Below are 22,014 nucleotides of genomic sequence, written 5' to 3'. Positions count from 1 at the left end.
ATATCTTTCAGACATCAGAAAATTCAGTTCACAAAACAAACATGGAACTCAGGTCTGGTTGTAAACAGGAATATTATTGCAATGTGATGGTTGACTTGCAGATGCTTTTGAATGTTTTCTCGGTCTGAAAAGCTCAGACATGCGTTTGCGCTCCTGCTTTTGTGTGTGTGTGTGTATGTGAATTAAATTAGCAGGAAGAAACAGCCAGAAAGGGATACCAAGGCGGATTCATCTGAAAAGAATGATACTCAGTCAAGCATTAACCCATATAATGTATTCATTAGAACTGACTTTCAGATGCTAAAGACATCTTTTTAACCAAAGTTGTAATATACACTATGAAGGTTGAAGGTTCAACAGCTCGGTTCCACACAGCAGGGAGTGTAAAGTTTTTCATTCCCATGGTACTTCTGCTTACATTGCATTATGATTTAGACTCAGCCAGCAGCTGGGTCCCCCCTGGTGTCTGCAGTTTATACCACCACCATGTGTTGGTCCCTTCAAATGAACTTCTCAGAACAGGAAAGTTTTAGCAGGCGGTTCCTTCAAGTTCAGAAATCCAAGTAGTTGTGGGTTGGCAGTCGTGAGCCTGTAAAATAGGACTTGCCTATTTCTAGAATTTCTATTACCAACTTCATGCTCTTCAGAGAAATCTGTCTAAGCTAAGAACTGAAAAAAAGCCCACACCTGGTGTAACTACATTAGCTAGCTACGTTACAGAACAACGTAACACCATAAAGCAGCAAGTTACTTTGTAAGTCTTAACAGGGAGCAAATACTTCTCAATGCAAACTTTTCACTATTTCAGACTTGTAAATTGAAGCTCTTCTTTGGGTTTGGTGGATAAGGGAAGAGCATCTGGTGTCATCTTTCTGGACTTGTGAAAAGCCTTTGACACTGTCCTGCATGACATTCTGCACTCTAAATGGGAAGGGCATAGATTTGCTGAATGGACCACTCTGTGGTTAAGGAATTGGCTATATGGCTGCTCTTAAAGAGTTGCAGCCAATGGCTCAGTGTCCAGCTGGAGACCTTTGATGAATGGAGTCCCTCAGGGATGGGTACCAGTGCTGTTTAACATAGAATCATAGAATGATAGAATCAGTCAGGGTTGGAAGGGACCACAAGGATCATCTAGTTCCAACCCCCCTGCCATGGGCAGGGACACCTCACACTGGATCAGGCTGGCCAGAGCCTCATCCAGCCTGGCCTTAAACACCTCCAGGGATGGGGCCTCAACCACCTCCCTGGACAACCCATTCCAGGCTCTCACCACTCTCATGGGGAAGAACTTCTTCCTCACATCCAGCCTGAATCTCTCCACTTCCAGCTTCATTCCACTCCCCCTAGTCCTGTCACTACCTCATAGCCTAAAAAGTCCCTCCCCAGCTTTCCTGTAGGCTCCCTTCAGATACTGCAAGGCCACAATAAGGTCACCTTGGAGCCTTCTCTTCTCCAGACTGCACAGCCCCAACTCTTTCAGTCTCTCCTCATAGGAGAACTGCTCCAGCCCTCTGATCATCCTGGTGGCCCTTCTCTGGACATGTTCCAGCATGTCCATATCCCTCTTGTAATAGGGGCTCCAGAACTGGCCAAAGTACTCCAGGTGGGGTCTCACCAGAGTGGAGTAGAGGGGGAGAATCACCTCCCTTGACCTGCTGGCCACACTTCTCTTGATGCAGCCCAGGATCTGATTTCTGGGCTGCAAGTGCACACTGACAGCTCATGTTCAGCTTCCCATCCACCAGCACCCCCAAGTCCCTCTCCTCAGGGCTGCTTTCCAGCCAGTCACTGCCCAGCCTGGATTTGTGCTTGGGATTGCCTCGACCCAGATGCAGGACCCTGCACTTGGTCTTGTTGAACCTCATGAGGTTGGCTTGTGCCCACATCTCCAGCCTGTCAAGGTCCCTCTGGATGCCATCCCTTCCCTCCAGTGTGTCTGCTGCACCACACAGCTTGGTGTCATCAGCAAACTTGCTGAGGGTGCACTCAATGCCACTGTCCATGTCACCAACAAAGATGTTGAACAGGACTGGTCCCAGGACTGAGCCCTGAGGGCCTCCACTTGTCCCTGGCCTCCACTGGGACATGGAGCCATTGACAGACACTCTTTGGGTGAGGCCATCAAACCAGTTCTTTATCCATCTCATGGTCCACCCATCAAACCCATGTGTCACCAGTTTGGAGACCAGGATGTGGTGTGGAACAGTGTCGAAGGCTTTGCTCAGATCCAGGTAAATGACATCAGTTGCTCTCCCCTCATCTATTAATGTTGTCACCTGTTCATAAAAGGCCACCAGATTTGTCAGGCAGGATTTGCCCTTGGTGAAGCCATGCTGACTGTACCCAGTCACCTCTTCACTATTCTTCTGTCTCAGTAGTGCCTCCAGGAGAATCTTACCAGGCACAGAGGTGAGATTGGCTGGCCTGTAGTTCCCTGGTTCCTCCTTCTTACCCTTTTTGAAAATGGGAGTAATGTTTCCCCATTTCCAGTCTGTGGGGACTTCCCCAGACTGGCAGGACTTTTGAAATATAATAGAGAGGGGTTTAGCAACCTCATCTGCCAGTTCTCTCAGTACCTGTGGGTGTATCCCGTTGGGTCCCATGGACTTGAACACTTTCAGAGTCTTCAGGTGATCACGAACCTGATCTTCACTTATGATGGGCAGTTCTTCCTTCTGGTTCTTGCCATTAGCTTCCATGACTATTCCAGGAGTGTGTCTGGAGGCCCTTGCAGTGAAGACTGAGGTAAAAAAGTCATTGAGAACCTCAGCCTTTTCCAGGTCACTTGTGACCATTTCACCTGTTTCCTTTCTGAGAGGGCCCACACCTTCCCCAGTCTTCTTTTTACCATTAATATACCTGTAGAAATTCTTAGTGTTCTCTTTAACCTCCCTGGCTAGATTCAATTCAAACTGTGCTTTGGCTTTCCTAACCAGGTCTCTTGCTGCTCGGGCAGCTTCCTTATATACCCCCATTCTAGCTGTCCTTTCCTCCACTCCTTGTAGAGTTTCCTTTTAAGTGATAGTGTGTCCAGCAGCTCCTTGCTCATCCAGGCAGGCCTCCTAGCATTCTTCCCTGCTTTTCTCTTTGTTGGTATACATTGCTCCTGGACACAGAGGAGGTGGTCCTTGAATACTGACCAGCTGTCCTGGGCCCCTCTTCCCTCTAGAGCTTTGTCCCATGACACTTTGGCCAGCAGATCCCTGAAGTGATCAAAGTCTGCATGCCTAAAGTCCAGGGTCGTAAGCTTAGAATACATCCTCCTGGTTGCCCTGAGGATCTTAAATTCAGCTGCTTCATGGTCACTGCAGCCAAGGCTGTCTCTGAGCCTCACATTGGTTACCAGCTCTTCCCTGTTGGTGAGAACAAGGTCCAGCATAGCATCTTTCTTGTTGGTTCCTCTACCATTTGCAGGAGGAAGTTGTCACCTATGCAATCCAGGAGGATCCTGGATTGCTGGTGCCTTGCTGTGTTGTCCCTCCAGCAGATGTCAGGGTGGTTGAAATCACCCATGAGGACCAGGGCTTGTGACCTGGAAGCCACTTCTATTTGCCTGTGGAGGGCCTCATCTGCTTGGTTCTGCTGGTCAGGTGGCCTGTAGCAGACCCCTACAGTAACATCTCCTTCCCCTGTCTTGCCTTTAATTTTAACCCATACACTCTCAACCAGCTCATCATCCTTCCCCAGGTGGAGCTCCACTTCCAGCTGGTCACTGATGTTGAGGGCAACACCTCCTCCTCTTCTTCCCTGCCTATCCTTCCTAAAGAGCTTGTACCCATCTCTCCCTACATTCCAGTCATGGGAATCATCCCACCAAGTTTCAATAATAGCCACTATGTCATGGCATCCCAGCAGCACAGTGGCCCTTAATTCATCCTGTTTGTTCCCCCAGTTGCATGCATTTGCATAGAGGCACTTCAGCTGGGCTGGCCCTGTCCTCCTCTTGTGCCAATTCCCCTTGATTTCCACAGAGTGTCCTGGTGCATCATTCGTGGCTTGCGTCAGGGCAGCAAGTTGAGAGCCCTCACTAGCTCTCCATCCCTCTGCCTCTGGTGAGCTGCCCCACTGTTTGTCACTGGCCAGCAGAAGACTCTTAACCCTTTCCCCCTTCAAATCTAGTTTAAAGCCCTATCAATGAGCCCTGCCAATTCCTGCCCCAGGATCCTTTTCCCCCTCTGGGACAAGTGCATCCCATTAGTTGTTTGCAGCTCTAGTGCTTTGTAAACCATCTTTGTTGGTGACATGGACAGTGGGATCAAGTTCACCCTCAGCAAATTTGCTGATGACACCAAGCTGTGTAGTGCAGTCCATGTGCTGGAAGGAAGGGATGCCATCCAGAGGGCCCTTGACAGGCTGGAGAGGTGGGCCCATGCCAACCTCATCAAGTTCAACAAGACCAAGTACAAGTTCAGGGCAATCTCAAGCACAAATGCAGGCTGAGGGGATTGAGAGCAGCCCTGCAGAGAAGGACTTGGGGCTGCTAGCTGATGAGGTGCTTGACATGAGCCAGCAGTGTGCACTGGCAGCACCAAAAGCCAGGTGTATCCTGGGCTCCATCAAAAGATTCGTGGCCAGCAGATCAAGAGAGGTGATGTTGCACCTCTATTCTGCACTGGTGAGACCCCACATGAAATACTGGAGCCCACAACACAAGAAGGACATTAATCTGTTGGAGAAGGTCCAGAGGAAGGCCACAAAGATGATCAAGAAGAGCCTTGCTCATGAGGATAGGCTGAGTGACTTCTATCTGTTCAGCGTGAAAAAGAGAAGTCTCTGAGGAGACCTTTTAGCAGACTTTCACTACCTGAAGGGGGCTTACAGGAAAGCTGGAGAGGGACTATTTACAACAGCCTGTGGTGACAGGACAAGGGGCAATGATTTTAAACTAAAGATGAGCAGATTTAGATCAGACATTAGGAAGAAGTTATTTACTATGAGGGTGATGAGGTATTGGAGTGGATTGCCCAGAGAGGTTCTGCACACCTCATCCCTGGAAGTGTGTAGACCATGCTGGATGAGCCTTTGAGCAGCCAGGTCTGGTGGGAGGTGTCCCTGCCCATGGCAGGGGAGTTAGAACTAGGTGATCTTCAAGGCCCCTTCCAACTGATGCCATTCTAGGATTCTATGATTCCTTCTTTATTTTAAACATACAAAATTCCTAGGAGTTAGATTGTAAGTATAGAGACATCAGATGAGACAGAATCTTGAACTGAATTAGCATGCAGCTAATTACCTTAAGCACTCCTTTGTAACAAATAACCAGGTACTCAAGTCATAATGAATGACATGCAATCAAAGAAATCAAATTAATCTTAAAAAATGCTTACTCTCTTAGCATTTTAAAACTGAATCTTTCATGTTGAGCCTGTAAGGAATTGAACTGTATCATAAGTTTAAAATTACTTTTTAGCCTATTATTTTTGTAAAGCAATATTTAATTTAGTTTGTTTTCATAGAAGTTAACTACATAATACTTAGAAAAATATTTACATGTAGGTCAATCAAACAATCTCATATTGGATGGATTGTGTCTTATTAATTAACAGTTACAGTTAATTAAACAAATCCATAAATGAAGAAACAAAAAGGGACAAAACTAAGTATTTTTTTTAAAATCAACACTCAAACTACTTCAGAATTTTTCATCTGATAAAACAAATTGGGAACGAAGATGATTATGGAGCTCAAAGACTTAACAAACACCAGTGAGTTGTGCACAAAAAGGGAGGCAGTAGAAACTAATGAATTTGTTCTCTAGATTCAATGAATCAGCCTTTCAATATAAGATGCACAATACATGAAGAATAAAGTCTAAATTTCCCATATGCACACATATGACTCTTAAGACGATGACTTAGAACTAATAATCCCATTTCTGCTGTATTATTAGTTGACAAATGTTATCTCACTGCAGACAGATTTGTACTGCTCCCACAGCTTCCATCTCAGTGTTGATACACAATGAAGTTTCTGGGTTAGGTGTTTTGCGTGCTTTGAAAGAAAAATTACTTTGGATAGCACACGATTTCTATCCTTGTTACGCTTAGGCTTTGGAAAATTATCAAAACTAGTATGTAAGGAAAACCTCAATTCACAGAATCCCTGTGCTATGGTAAACCTCAGAAACAAGCTTGAGAGATAAACAGCCCAATAAAGAATTCTACCTCAGAAGACCTGAGTGTCACCTGCTCAAGCATTTTCTTCTCTTCACTCTTCTATGCAGTCCAAAAGCTTTCCTTAAAATATCACCTTTTGATAAAGTACTTTTTTTTGCTCAGAAGAATCCAAAATGTTCAGGCCATATATAAGAATAGCTGAACATACATCCAGCCAAGCAAACACTGGAAAAGCTGGCAAAAAAATAACCAGAACCCTTTCATCAGTTAAGCCAGCACGAATTAGCTGTTCATCTCACTTGCAGGAGCTCTTCAACAGTAATCACAGTAATCTGCAATTCCTGTAGCCCTAACAATCCCATGGCATCTGACCTACCTCAGAAGTCTGGAAGGATGGGAATGAATGAGGTATCACAACATCCTTCTTCCTTGTGGGCAAAAATGCACACACAGCTAATAGAGTTTTGGGTGATACGGACCGAGTGTCTTAAGGTGGGAGAACAGAAATCACAAGGAGATGTAGGAAGCTAACAGAGCGGGCCAAGTGTCAGCTAGGAGGATGAATACAGTTATGTGGGACAAAAAGAAAAGGGAAAGTAAGTTCACAAGCAAAAGGAAGATAAGTGAGAAGCAGACATGGTAGCAGAGGGGAAATGGTAGAAAACTGCAAAATCTGGAAAGGAAAATAGAGAAATCCCCTGAAAAAAAAAGGACTGAGCAGGCTAACACCCGTTCAAATCCAGTGTTTGTCACTTTCCATGGCCCCTACATGTGCTGTGTGTAGCTTGCGGATCCTTCCAGGTAGCTGATACCCTACCTCTACAACAGAGTTACTGTGCACAGTTCTGCTGGGTGGTAAGGATAAACTGTCAGGAGATGGAGGGTGCACATATGCTCTAGGCAAAGGCAGCACAGCTGCCATCATACAGACGTACGAGAAGGCATGGGAATTAACTGGGTAGACACCAATGCCATAGCGTAAACTCAAAGCAGAGGGTTTTATGCACATACTTCAGACTGATATTCAGCATCTGCAGAACAGCCATTTCGTTTGAGACGATGACTACTTTGTCTGTACAGTATCCAGCAGAACTGGATGCTCTTTAGATCCAGGCTCTGAAGAACTATCAGCATATGTTTAATGGGAAACTGACTGAGCCTTGAACACTGCAAGTTTATTAACAGATCACATGCCAGAGTAAACTGTGTTGCTAGGAAGCACAAATCAGTTTTCTCTAATTTCTTCTTCTGTTCCATAGGAACAGGGTAAAAAAAAAAAGAAAAAAAAAAAGGTGGGGGGATGCTGAGCAAGAGGTTTCTTTTTAAGCAGCTGCTTCAGATTCATCCATGTGGATGCTGCAGACACCAGCTTGGACTGGAAACAAACCCAAATAAGTACAACCTAAAGATGCAAGAGCAAATGAAGCAGAGAGGTAAAACTGCTCTCACAATGGCTCAGCACTCCTCTACTCCAATGTACTAGAAGAGAATAATGTTTCTGTCACCCACATCCACCTACCTATTAGGGGATCAGATCAGAAACACCCAAGAAGGGTATTGTCACAGCAGGCTCTGTTTATAGAACATTAGCCCAACATAGCTGTAGAGAGAAGTTACTTCTCATTTCTGTAGCATGGTAATATCGTGGCACAAAGAATGACAAAATCATAAAAGAATTCAAATGGAAAAAGACCATGGGAGGTGTCTAGTCCAATCTGCTCAAGGCACAGTCTGCTATGTGATTAGTTTCTTCAGAACTCTGTCCAGTCATCCTTTCACACAGGATTAAAATGTCTAAAGATGGAAACTGCAAGACCTCCCTGGAGAATTGGGTCCAATGCCTGACTATCCTTGCAGAGAAAAAACTTTTCTTCACGTTGAGTCAGAAACTCTCCTCATTCAATTTCTGTCTCATTTATCCACCACACATCTGCACATTTTTTAAGAACCTGGCTCCATCTCCTCACAGGCATTGGAAAGTTGCTATTACATCTCCCCAAAGCTTTCTCTTCTCCAGGCTAAGCATGCCCAGTTCTCTCAGTGTCAGCACACATTTAATGTGATGCAGTTTCCTGACAATTTGGTTGCTTTTTGCAGACACCAACAATTATCTGCATTCTTCAGCATTAGAATACTGGACACAGCATTACATATTATCCAAGAAATATAAAGTAAAGAGGAAGAGTCACTTTGTTTGATCTACTGGTTATGTTCCTTTTAACAAAGACGTCAGGATGCTTCTAGCCTTTAGCACTGCTGAGGAACACTGTGCAGGAACCACATGTAGTTCACTTTGCTCCAGGACTCCTTAAGCTCCTTTCCACAAAGCTGTAACCCACCCAGTCCTCAGCCGATATTGTCACAGTAGGTTTTTCTGCTCCAGATGGAGATCTTTGCGACAACATACCTGATGCCACAGCACAACATCCTGAAGGCTACAGTCAACATAGACAACACCTACTGCTCTCCTTCCATTAATGGATCTAGTAGTTTGCAGAAAGCGAACAGGTTTGTCAAAAGGATTTATCCAGAGTAAATGCACACTGACTACTAATCAGGAGCACTGCTCTTAGCCTTCTTCCATGCTCCTTCCTACAGCCACATATTTTTGTTTCCCTCTCCAATCCCCACAATTATCATCACGCACAACTCTCCTTTCCAAGCTTTCTGACAATCTGATTCCCTCCTAAAAATGAAGATGAACATTCACAGAGAGAGAGAACAGTTTGTGTCAGTTCTTCCTGACTGACAACTTCTGATGTGGGAGAACTTCAGCAGTTCAAAAGGATTAAGCCAACCCCAAGTTCTACGTATCTACAGAAATGCTTGCCGTTATAAGGAAAATACTTCAAATATCAAGAAAGTGATCACTAAGTGGAAATATGCTACTGCATGCATGTTAAACAGCTGGTTTTAGTCCTGCATCTTTATGAATTGCCCACAATTTAAGGACCTTGCAAAGCAACTCTCTTGTCATAGAGCTACTTAATAATAAACATCACACTCATTAAAACTGTGGTAGGGATAAGGAGTGAGAGAAATAGAAGTTTTGCTAACGTGAACCAAGTGCTGAGATGTTGACAACAGGTCAGCTGAAGCACCAAATAATTTCTGCATTTCCGCAGCAGGTAAAGATTTGACATTAACCACGTTTGCTTTCTAGACATTTCTCCCCATATACAGACCAAAAGAGCAAAACTACTTGAATTCTGCCAAAGGCAAGTACGTATATGCTATGAGTGTGAGAGAGAATTTACTGGCTGGGATCTAGGAATCCTACCTGCCAGAGCTGGGATAGTGATTTTGTTCCACTCCCACGGCTGATCATACTCATCTGCAGGCCTGTCATCATCCTGTGGCAACTTGCTTTCTTGTAAATGGTGACTCATCACACTTGCAGAATTGGAGTGAACACCACTGTCTTCTGGTTCATAAGGTGTGTCATACAGCTGTATGTTTTTCTGATGGGTCTTCGTGTCTTCCTGCTTCTGAAACTCTATTGGCAAGAAAATAATGGCATCATCATCACTACCAACCAAGCACTATCATTACAGCCAATATTTTTAGAATGTTGAACTTCCATCCACTCCTTAATAGCCACGTAATTATGCAGATAAGCCAAGCTTATACAAGACTTCTAAATTCTACCTCTACATTTGGTAACTGTCTCCATGTTGTGGTTTAAGGCCTATGGGGGACAGACAGAAATTTGACTCCCCTGGGTGGACCCTAATGTGGGCAGGGAAACCTGACCTAAGTGGGTAGGAAACTCGACCCCCCAGGAGAGGGGTCCCCAGGTCATGTTTATCCCCCTCCCTTTTCTTGCCTCTATACAACGGGGAGCAATAGTTAGTCACTTTTCTTCTTGCCTTTGTCTCCCTGTCTGCTGCTCTTGCTGTTGCTGCAAGCTGTTGACCATACGGTTAGGCCTACCTGCCACGTGGTTGGGCCAGCATCCCAGGGAATCCATTGACATCCAACCGGGTTCTCTATATACCTGTATGTATATATCCCTTTCCCTGAAATCTTTATACCTTCCTCTTCCCTAAATACCTTTTATTTTTTGTAAAAATTACTTTCTTAACTTCTAATTTAGGTTCAAGTCTTTTGTTACCCCTTTTACTTCCCCCTTCCTACCTTTTCACTGCTGGGAGAGTGGGAGGAGGAGGGGGTAACCTACTTTCTGTCCCATTTGGGTTTTGCCCTGAAAACTAAACCAGCGACACTCCAACTACCAACCACATCACAAAGAGTCTGATGCCTCCACCATCATTCCTCATCTTACAAAGACACAGATTACAGGAAACACACAATCTCTGTCTGCCTCTGTAAAACACACTTAAAAGTAACTACATAAATACCCAAGAACCTGAAATTTGTGTATACACTTAACTCTTCAAGAGAAGATTGTGCAGAAGTGCAATTTGAACATTATAAAGATCACCAAAAACAAAACAAAAAATCCTAAAGTATATGATGATTAAAAAAAAAAAAAATCTCTCTAGTTACCTGTACAAAATATCAACAGAAAATGAGTTAGAACTAGAGTAACAATACTAAACAAAAGCATTGGTAACTAGATCTTAGCTCATAGGATCAACTGTTTCTTTAAATTAACACTGATCTACCAAAAATGGAAGCATGATGAAGCTTCACAGAAAGGACCACTGTACTGCCCTCCTGAACACAGCAAACTAAAAATTCACCTGTTAGGAGGAGCACAGCTAGCAAACCAAGGAGCAAGCTGTCACGCCTGCACCCTTGGCCCTAATAAAGCTATACTCATCAACTGTTGGGTCCCACAGTGTCCAGTCTGAACAGAAGGAGAGTGTGCAAGGAGTGATCTAATTCATAAAACTAAAAATGAGCTAGTGCAGAGCTACTGAGATAGCAGGGCCATGGGGCCTTCGAGGAGGAGAGACTTTTTTGTTAATGTGATGGTGAGAAAACCAAGGGCCCAAAAGGCAATGAGAGCCAAACCCTTCTCAAACAATGTCAGAAGACGCAATAAAGAGAAACAGACACAATGTATAGCTTGAAAGATCCAAGTGGAGCACTTCATCTACTGGTGTAATGTAGCCCTAGAACATGTCCAGCATGGTACAGCAACTGAGACATCTGCAAACACAGGATTATGAGATACAAGACCAAAACTGACATTCTTCTTCCCATGTGATGAAAAATGCTGACAAATACTCACATACAGAACAGACAAAACTTCACAGGACAAGCAGATAGTCTTTCCAGCAGCCACACTAAACCTTTTAACAGTCTTAAGCAATTCACCAGCATTACTCATAGATGTACTGTATTCCTGAGGTGTTTGAAAAGAGTTAGAGGATGTATCATCAAAAAAACAGAACAGCTATGAAGCTCACAAAAGGAAACTTTGAAGACAGCACCACTTCCTTACAGAATCCATTAGGTGAGCTTCTGCAGCTTTTCTTCCAAGAGAATGCAACAGACAAGAAAACAATCAGATTCTTCTACAATATACAGATGTTAATAGATGCTTCATTTCAAACTAAAGCACAATGTAACAAGAGTTCAAATAATGTAGCTGCACACTTAAAAAGAAAAATGTTCCGATAACATAAAAAAATAAATCCCATTTTCCCAAATCAAGCATGCCTGTAACTGTCACCAGGCAGTAATAAACTGAACACCACTTTACAGCCTCTTAGAAATGTTTCTTCAGATGAAATATGATGAAAGCAAAATATAGGAATTTTCCTGCAATAGTTGTATGAGGAATATCAGATACAGGAAGTTTCCCTGAAGTCAAGTATTTTTAAGAAAGTTTTTTATTTTTCCATCTTGCAAAAGAAAAAGGGCTACAGACTCTATTGGGTCAGTTTGGGAAGTAAAGGCAGGTTCCTGCATCACAGAGCACATCTATCTTGCCTATATCCAATATGCAGAAAGTCTTAGCCTGCAAGACACAAAGCACAAACCATATAAATCCCCTGTTTTGTTGTTTTCTTGTTTGTTTTTTTTTTTCAACCTCTACTGCCCTACTGGGAAAACTTTAAAATATTTTACATGAAAGGGATTCACAAGATCTGTGGTAACACTGGCATGTGAGCTGCTTTGTTACTCCAACAGCAAATAGTGATTTATGAGTGTCTTACTGAGAAACAGATAGATTTATAATACATACAACATATACATAAGTGCATTAACTTATAGACTAACCAACTGCAGCACAATAAAGATGTTTTGACTCACCAGTGTGTCTGATTTCAAAGTACAAACACACCCATACCAGGTGAAATGTGATAAAACAGACCTACCTTGACTTCAGTGCAGGATTTAAAATGACACTCCTACCAGCTCCTCAGCTGCTTTCTCTACCATCAAGGTCCTGTCCTAGTGAGCCAAAACTGACTAGGAAGGTCACACACTGCAAAGAGTATTGCCAGGCAAGGCCATTTTCTGAAAAGCTAACACTGCAATTGCTTTTTAAGCAAAGTAAAAGGGCTATCAACATCCTGACAAGCTTGTACCTAACAAGCCTGAAACCATATATCAAAACAGATGATGGAATTTTACACAGCACACTTAGTTGCACCTATTACTATTCAACAGTACAGGCCAGTCAGAGCAAGTGCAGGACGGGAGAAGTTCCTTTATGATGAACCAAAAGACCTGCACTGAGGTGGGGAGAAAAGGAGAGGGTATTGGTGTAGGCACGGGAGGCTGGTTAAAAAACAAACAAAACAAAAAACAAACAAACAAGCAAACAAAAACAACACATCAGAAGAAAACCTAAATCCTGGTGGACTGGAAGAAAAGCAATACCACTTCCAAAGTACACGAAAATTGTCCTTGGAGGTATATTTCCTCTATGGCACAAGCAAACAAACTAAATTTCTTCATTTTCCTGAAAGTGGAAGTTCATTCTACAAAGACTTCTCTCAATACCTAGTTTTTTTGCTAAACATGCAGCAATTAAACATTATAACTGCCATTGTAACAGTCATAATTTCCGCAGACTTTACCTCTTCAGAGGTGCTCCTTACACATTTCTCAGAAAGTCATGCAAGTCAAGTAGGGATGCCCGTTTCATTTAGGAGGGAGGAAAAAGAATCAAAAAATTCTCTGTTAGATTCTGTACATTTACAGCTGCTTGGCCCAAAACCAAATCCAGATGTTGCTACAACCAGCTGCATCATAGTACTACATCCATGGTTTTATTGTATTTTTGGTGGCCTTTCTGATCAGAAACACTGACCTTTGGGATGCAAGGGTCATTGTTCCATTGGCTAAATGCAGAAATACAAGAAGCAAAGGTGCAAACCAAGATGTCAGCATAATCAAAACCTGTGATTCTCATTCCATACTCTGAAGCTTCTATGCTATGTAAACGATAATTAATTCTTTGTAGTAAGAGGGAAATTGAGTGCAGTGCAGGTATTTTCATGTATTCCTGTTAGCACAACAGTTCTCATCAGCCCACGACACAAGGTGCAGTGTCCCTGAAAAAAATCATTCTAAGATTAGCACAAGCAGAACCAATTCGCCTTTAAAAATATCCTAACACTGAATCATAGAATCATAGAATTGTTAGGGTTGGAAGGGACCTCAAGGATCATCTAGTTCCAACCCCCCTGCCATGGACAGGGACACCTCACTCTAGATCAGGGTGCCCAGAGGCACATCAAGCCTGGCCTTAAAAACCTCCAGGGATGGGACTTCCAGCACCTCCCTGGGCAACCAGTTCCAGTGTCTCACCACCCTCATGGTGAAAATTTCTTCCTACCATCCAAACTGAATCTACCCATTTCTTTTTTTTTTTTTTTTCCATTCCCCCAAGTCCTATCATTACCTGACACCCTAAAAAGTCCCTCCCCAGCTTTCTTGTAGGCCCCCTTCAGATACTGGAAGGCCACAATTAGGTCTCCTCAGAGCCTTCTTTTCTCCATACTGAATAGCCCCAACTCTTTCAGTCTGTTTCCATAGGAGAGGTGCTCCAGCCCTCTGATTATCCTTGTGGCCCTTTTCTGGACACGTTCCAGCACGTCCAGATCCTTCCTGTAACAGGGGCTCCAGAATTGGACGTAGTACTCCAGGTGGGGTCTCACCAGAGTGGAGGAGAGGAAGAATCACCACTCTCGACCTGCTGGCTATACTTCTCTTGATGCAGCCCAGGATTTCTGAACTGCAAGTGCACACTGGTGACTCATGTTGAGCTTCTCATTCACCAGCACTTCCAAGTCCCTTTCTTCAGGGCTGCTCTCCCTGTCCAGCCTATATCAGTGCTTGGGGTTGCCCTGACCCAGATGCAGGACCTTGCATTTGGTCTTGTTGAACCTCATGAGGTAGTCATGGGCCCACCTCTCCAGCCTGTCAAGGTCTCTCTGGTTACCATCCCTTCCCTCCATTGTGTCTGCTGCACCACACAGCTTGGTGTCACCAGCAAACTTGCTGAGGGTGCACTCAATGCCACTGTCCATGTCACCAACAAAGATGTTGAACAGGACTGGTCCCAGGATTGATCCCTGAGGGACTCCACTTGTCCCTGGCCTCCACTTGGACATGGAGCCATTGACAGCCACTCTTTGGATGTGGCTATCAAGCCAGTTCTTTATCCACTGAATGGTCCATCCATCAAACCCAGACTTTACCAGCTTGGAGATGAGGATGTCATGTGGGACAGTATTAAAGACTTTGCTCAGGCCCAGGTAAATGATCTCAGTTACTCAACCTTCATCTGTTAATGTTGTGACCTTGTCAGAGAAGGCCACCAGATTTGTCAGGCAGGATTTGCCCTTGGTGAAGCTGTGCTGGTTGTACCCAGTCACCTCTTTGTTATTCTTCTGTCTCAGCAGTACCTCCAGGAGGATCTGCTCCATGATCTTACTGGGCACAGAGGTGAGACTGACTGGTCTATAGTTCCCTGGGTCATACTTCTTTCTCTTTTTGAAAATGGAAGTTATGTTTCCCCTTTTCCAGTCAGTGAAGACTTCCCCAGACTGCCACAACTTTTGGAGTATAATAGAGAGGGGTTTAGCAACCTCATCCACCAGTTCCCTCAGCACCTGTGGGTGTATCTCATCAGGTCCCATGGACTTGAACACTTTCAGGTTCTTCAGATGGTCACAAACCTGATCTTCACTCACAATGGGCACTTCCTTCTTCCAGTCCCTGCCATTGTCTTCTGTGATTTTGGGAGTGTGGCTGGAGGCCTTGCCAGTGAAGACTGAGGTGAGGAAGTCATTGAGAACCTCAGCCTTCTCCATGTCACTTGTTGCCTGTTCACCTGTTTCCTTTCTCACAGTGCCCACACCTTCCCTAGTCTTCTTTTTATCATTAATATACCTACAGAAATTTTTACTGTTCCCCTCGATCTCCCTGGCTAGAGTTATTTCTAACTGAGCTTTAGCTTTTCACACCAGGTCTCTTGCTGCTCAGGCAGCTTCCTTATATGCCCCCATTTCTAGCTGTCCTTTCTTCCACTCCTTGTAGAGTTTCTTTTTGTGTGACAGGGTGTCCAGGAGCTCCTTGCTCATCCAGGTAGGTCTCCTAGCACCTGAAGTGGTGGCTATTTTAAACAAGTTAACACTTTCCAGCATCAGGACAGAGAATCTTGCAGCAAATATGACTACTACGTCCTGTAGTTACATCCATCTTGCTACTCATGGCATTTGCACTTGGTTGAAGATTTGTCTGTAGTTATGATATTACAAAGGTGTAGGCTGGGTGCCTCCTGTTGCTGCCACATAAGCTACACCTCCGGTGTCCGAGTGTCCAACGCAATAAGGTGGACACAGGAAACGGTGTATTTCTACCCATAAATCCTGCCCCCTATAAATCCATCTGCAAAGTCATTCTCTTCTCTTTCTTCCCTCTCTGCCCCCGTGGAGATGCTCTCTTATCGGGTAACAGTGGGGGAGTATCTCAAGGCCTCTTAGGCCTGTCTAGGCCTCATGCCAGGAGGAGAAAGGATGGGGGGGCAGTCCCAGACCTGGCCAGCCTGAGACTTGCCTAGGAGTGGGGGCAGAAGAAAGAGCCCTGGGGGTTTGGGTATACCCTCAGTGGGGAGAAGGGAAGAACTGGGAGGTCTTTGGGTGTGGTGTAAGGGACACTGTACGCTTCGGGATATCTTTGCCCCTATCCTTGTAGTTTCTGTAGTTTCACCAATTGCTTTTCCATTTAAACTTTCCATCACTCTCGTTAGTGTGAGCGTCATTCCTTTGTCCCTCTCAGGGCAAGAGAGGATCTGTCTGGCCTCAAACCAGCATGAAAGGCAAATCCTGGTGAGAAGCCAGTCCTTAGTTGAAAGCCTACTTACAGAAGAATCTGTTAGTAATGCAGTGTTGCTTTTCTTTCCCTTGTAGAACACATTTATATAACAGTACAGAACATGAAGTAGCGCTCAAATGCATGTAGCTATTGATAATATCCTCTGAAATACATAGTCTGCCACATTATTACTGAAGAGCATTTGTGCTTACACAGGTATCTAACAACAGCAAATAACACAAACCATTCCACGATTCTATCAAATCTGGCTGGCACTCAGCTAAGCATCATTAAGATTTAACTCTACTCTTAAGGAAAGCAAACCACACTCATGAAAACACCATAAATCAGTTGTCCTTGCAACAGAAGCATCACATATCATGAACAGTAACATCTAGTACTTTCAGGTCAGAAAACGCCATGTTACAAAAATTCATACCAGTCATGATCTCAATGTATACCACCAACTCAACACTTTTTGTCAGTTTTTCCAGTTAACACCCTTACTTTCCAACATGCATCTCCAAACCACCAGCCAATGTGCATGTAAACATTTTTACAAAACCACAACCACAAAGACAGTTGTGAAAATCTAGATTTTTTTTTTACCAGGCATTTTGTTCTTTGTTTTTAGAAAAAAAGATACAAAAGGATCCTTAAAAAAAGTGACAGCAGAGGTTCTCTGTTAATATGCTCTGTATTCTACCATGATGCCAAGTTTTCTCAGTGATGGTGCTTCTCACAGCCAAAAGAAATGGCAATAATAAGTGCCACTTGGATTAATATATAAAAGCATGGGTACATTTGAAAGACACCACATTTTCTTCCTTTGTTTCCCTCTTCCCTTTCTATTTCAATTGAGACAGCAGCATACACACTTTCTAACTCACTTCAGGCTGCATTACAATGCTAACAGCTGCTACAGAACTTGCTTATAAAGAGGTCAAGATGGCTCAGCTATTCAAGCGCAACTGTTTGACAGACCACACTAGAGTTACAGCATTGCAAAAGCCTCAAAACCCACTGCTCCTTCATACAACTTTTCAAATTACCCAGTCCACAGAAAATGAATGCAGAACTCAAAGCAAGCTCAGAGGTATTCCAGGCAAGCCTCAATTTCCTCCAGTGTTTGGCTGGTTTCTTCTTAATTGCTAGTCTGATCTACAACAGCATCAGTTTTGTCTGTCTACCTTATGCTTCATAAAACTAAGTTGTATGCAAAAAACTCTGCCACTCCAAGTCACTAACACATGAAACTGAGTGTTTTCAACTTTTTACACATGTTCATATTGCTCTAGAAAATTCAGTCTCAGTAGCACAACATGGCCCAGCGTCAAGCTTGGGTAGGGATGACAGAAAGAAATACCAGCACACCAACACCACCAAAACCAGGTGAGGCTCATCTAGGCAAGATGCTCTCACAGACAATGGCTTCTAATAATTTTAGGAACAGAATGGTAATGAAAGCAAAATTTGCACAAGTATTTGATCTCCTTTAAAAGAGCACTTTTAAGCAGGGTTCTTCACAGCCAGAGGAAAAAGGTGTATGTTGTTGCCAACCCACATGAAATGCAAAAAGCACAAAAAAAGTTGTTTTTGTAAACTTTCCACTAATTTTTTTTACTCATTTTATGGCACTATTGTGAAATTGTATTAAAGTGTTGGTAGATGTGGCAAAATGTTCAGTCTCTGTGAAAAGCAGACACAGAACTGGCTGAACCTTCAACCCCTTTTACTTTTAAAAAAAATCTATTCTGGATGGGCTATAAACCCAAAGAATAAGCAAGAGAAACTGTAGCTACAGCTGATATAAGAAACAGACTCTATTTACTTCAGGTTTCACCGGTGTTATGCCACTAAATTCTTTCAGACTTTGGATACGCAGCTAGTAGACAAAAATTCTGTGCAATTACCAGCAAGCTAAGCACAACAATGATGACAAAATACCACAGCTGAAAGGGTATCTTACCCCTTCTGAGAGGCATTGTATTTACTTCATTACATGCTTAACTAATACATCTTGTACCATCTTGCTTGAGCTTAGTTAAGATTTTTGTATTAGAGAAAAAAAATCAATTTGAGTAAGACAGAATATAATATGAAGAGATGATAGAGCAAGTATTTCCAAGAAAGTCAGTCCTCAACAGTTAAACCAGCAGGGACCTTTGACTTGAGCTGGGGAAAGAATAGAAATCCTGTAATCCTGGTAATAACTCAGTTATTAAAATGCAGCCTCATTTTTCTCTTTTAGCACCACTGATTCAGTTCCAATTAGCAAATCCTTTTAAATCGCATTAGTGACAGTCCACATTTCTTCCAAGTGACTGACTCTCCACAGAACTGTAGAATCATTTCACTGGAAGACACCATTGAGATCATCAAGTGCAGCTGTAACAAATTCTTGCCAAAAATTCTTTCCATTCTGCTTTTGACTGATGTTACAGAAGTAAAATATATCTGGGGCCAGTTTTGGAATACTGAGGACTGAAATGGTAGGTTAGAAAGATGTACCATTTGTGTCCTCCACCCAATAAGGTAACAACACCCAGATGGAGCCAAACCCGAGAGCGTACAACACTCCCTTTCTATTCAGACCACAGAGGTCTTCATCACATTTCCAGCTGGAAAGCACCAAGAATTATTGCCTACAGACTACAGGCACACAAATACGGATTCAGTCCAGCCTGCACGCCCACCTGTCCAGTCTCTGCTCTTTTATCCCAAGAAGGGATAGTGAACAGTTAACAGAAATAATACTTCCTGCTACAACAGCAGCAGCATGCTTTCAGCATGCATACCCCACCATCCAGCATTACCTCCAGAAAACTGGAATGTTTATGGATGAGGCCCTGCTCAAGCTGTATTTCCAAAAGTTACTTCTTTAGGCCTCACAATCATTGGTCTTTCCAGTGATTAAGTTTCAAAAGACCAGTACTGGGAGCATACTGACATGGTGGCAAAGCTGGAGAAGGACTCAGACCAAACAAACATGGATTCCCACAAGCTAGCCTAGGATATCCTGATTCTCACAGCCATATTTCACTTTCAAAGAGCAGGTACAAATTAGTTGCAGGATCATAGGATTATGTTAGGCTAAACGAGATCTCAGGAAGTCATCTCGTTCAATCTACTACTCAAAGCAGGGTCTTCTATGAGACTAGAGGAGGTTATCCATGTTCTGGTTTCTCAGACCAGTCTTGAAAAATTCCAAAGATGGAGACTACACAATCTCACTAGGCAATCTTGCCCACCATATACTGTCCTCATAGTAGGATTTCAAAATTTTTTTTCTTTACTTTCAGTTGGACCCTCCTGTTTCAGTTTATGTTCATCACCTCTTGCCATTTTCAGGCATGGATGGGACAGTAATTAAATCAGAAGGAATCACAGTCTACAGAACTCTGTTTTCAAGGGAAAATGCAAAACAGTTTCATTTTAATCCAGTTTAAGGATTTACATAACTCACAGAAATCTTTATAGAACAGGGAGAAATTACCTCAGATATCACATGACCTTGTGGCACAGTCATGTTCTACCTAAGAGACTACTTTGCAGCAAGTTGACAGTCATCTTTACTATCCCACTGGATGGTGAGAGCAGTGAAACATCTTAAGTTCAACATACCTGGTACAGGGTAAGGGTAAGGGGAGAGGGTTGGGATTGAGATGGGAGAGAAACAAAAATGCCCTTGAACAGAGTGCAGCTAATTGCTTAATTCTGCCAGACGGGAAATGAGAAAATAATAAGCTCATTCAATTTTCAGACAAAAGATTTGTAAGACTTCCAATGAATTCAGTTTTCACTGAACTCTTCTCACTCTAGGGTCACAGTTGTCCTCTTTGTAAGTCTCAAGAGACAGCTGCTAGAGTTTTAAAATGACAGATTCTCTTGGACCACACAGACCTCAGTGCTCTTCAAACTAGTGCCAGTATCATTCATGCCTTGAAGGGACAGGCAATTCACACCCAGTATTAAAAGGACCACTGTTCTTAAAAAGGCAACTCAATGTGACACTTGTCTAGGGTAAGAGGGGTGGGGTAGAGGGAAAACCTGTTGCAACTAGTAGGCTAAAATAGACACAGAATCAAAGAAGAATTTTAAGAAACATAGATACAACCTTCTATGCCAAAGGCAAGGCTGTGTTCAAACTGCATACAGCTGTCATCTTATGTCACAGATGTAGCTAGTTTTAGGAAAGCAGACTGGTTTTGTCTAAAAAACCCTCTTGATCAACATGGCTTGAAACTACTGATTCTTTATCAACATGATGCAGGGAGTCTTCCAAATTCCAGGCAAGGGTTTAATAGCATTTTTACCCTAAGAGTTCCTCCTTTATAACCATCTCAACCATGAAGTTAAGTTCCTTCCACATGCACTCTGACCTAGTTAGTCTCTTACGATGATGAGTTCTGGACGTCTTGTTCCCCTTATTTTGGGCACAAGTTGCATCTTAATGAGAAGTGGCAAGACACTGAAATAACCTTGGTTTGTACTCAGGCTTGTGATTCAAGTTTCACCTTTTAGTCCATTTTCAGACTACATTAAGCCATAAGAACAAGATGAGGGAGTGGAAATAGGGAAAAACAGAGAGACAAAACACACATGCACACACACACACAAAAAAAAAGCAGATATGTAAATCTTGGCTCTAATTCATTCTAGGTAATATGATTATAAACTCAAACTAAGGAATGAAATTCTGTGCATGCAACTGAATGACAAGACACAAGGTCTTTTTCTTTCTAACTCCTGGGAAGAATGGTTACTTTTTTTCAGAAGACAAATTTTACTGTTACCCAGCCACAGAGAGCAGTGAAGAAGAGTTAGGTTTTTATTTTCATACATTTATAATCTAGTACATACTATCCAGGGAAACAAGCACTGCCATAATATCAAACATTAGAGAAAATGTCTTCAATTATTTTGGGAAAGTAGACAAATTCAAATAGAAGTGTGCTATTCGTTTTATGCACAGCTGGTTTCCATCCCCAGTTACGCATCTAGATATAGCAACCACGGCCTCTCCTAACATGAGAAATAAGACTCTATACATTCCAGCCTTATCTGCTCACACTCACTGATGGAGTGCAAAGTCCTCCATGAAGACAGGAAGCGAGGTCCTGATCATCATGGCAAGCGCCTGCGGGTTTAAAGCAATACAGTTTCACTGCACATGTGAGATCTATTGTTTTGCTCAGAGAGAAAGTAAGGACTTGTGCTGAAGTACATGCAGCAGTATCTCAAACATGCGTCAGCTCATGCACACCAGATCTAATGTAAAGAAAGATGTCCTTTTCTGTAACTGTCCCAAGAAAATGTCTGTCCTTTATACCATTGCTGAATGAAATCCTTCCCCAAATTTCTAATGAACTAAGAAACAACTTGAAATAGTTGCTGAAGCCGAGGAATTTCTAACTAACATTACTTTGAGTATATTTTAAAGAAGGAGCACAGCTGTTCAGAACATATGTTCTCACTTGTACTGGAAAGCAAAGAATTTTGCTCTACAATGAGGCTAGCAGCAAGTGAGCTCTATAAACACACACAGTCACAGTAGTGCTATGCTCCAAATGATAGGTAAGCTCAGAGCACCTAAGATAACACCTTCTTGGGAGGTCCCAATGGACTGGAGAATAGCAAATGCAACGCC

General features: G+C 42.9%; 1 protein-coding gene across 1 annotated transcript in view; it reads right to left on the bottom strand.

Moving 5' to 3' along the window:
- SHB (SH2 domain containing adaptor protein B) overlaps positions 1–22,014 on the bottom strand; it is a 69,167-nt gene that overhangs the window by 23,827 nt on the left and 23,326 nt on the right. Inside the window, exon 3 of the mRNA XM_054398024.1 lies at positions 9,400–9,615. Coding sequence (XP_054253999.1) covers positions 9,400–9,615 — 216 coding nt within the window. The remainder of the gene's footprint in view (positions 1–9,399; positions 9,616–22,014) is intronic.

This window comes from Indicator indicator, chromosome Z, assembly GCF_027791375.1.
Source record: "Indicator indicator isolate 239-I01 chromosome Z, UM_Iind_1.1, whole genome shotgun sequence".
Classification (NCBI taxonomy): domain Eukaryota; kingdom Metazoa; phylum Chordata; class Aves; order Piciformes; family Indicatoridae; genus Indicator; species Indicator indicator.
Note: the sequence above shows the minus strand (reverse complement) of the source record. Positions and strands in the feature narration are given on the sequence as shown.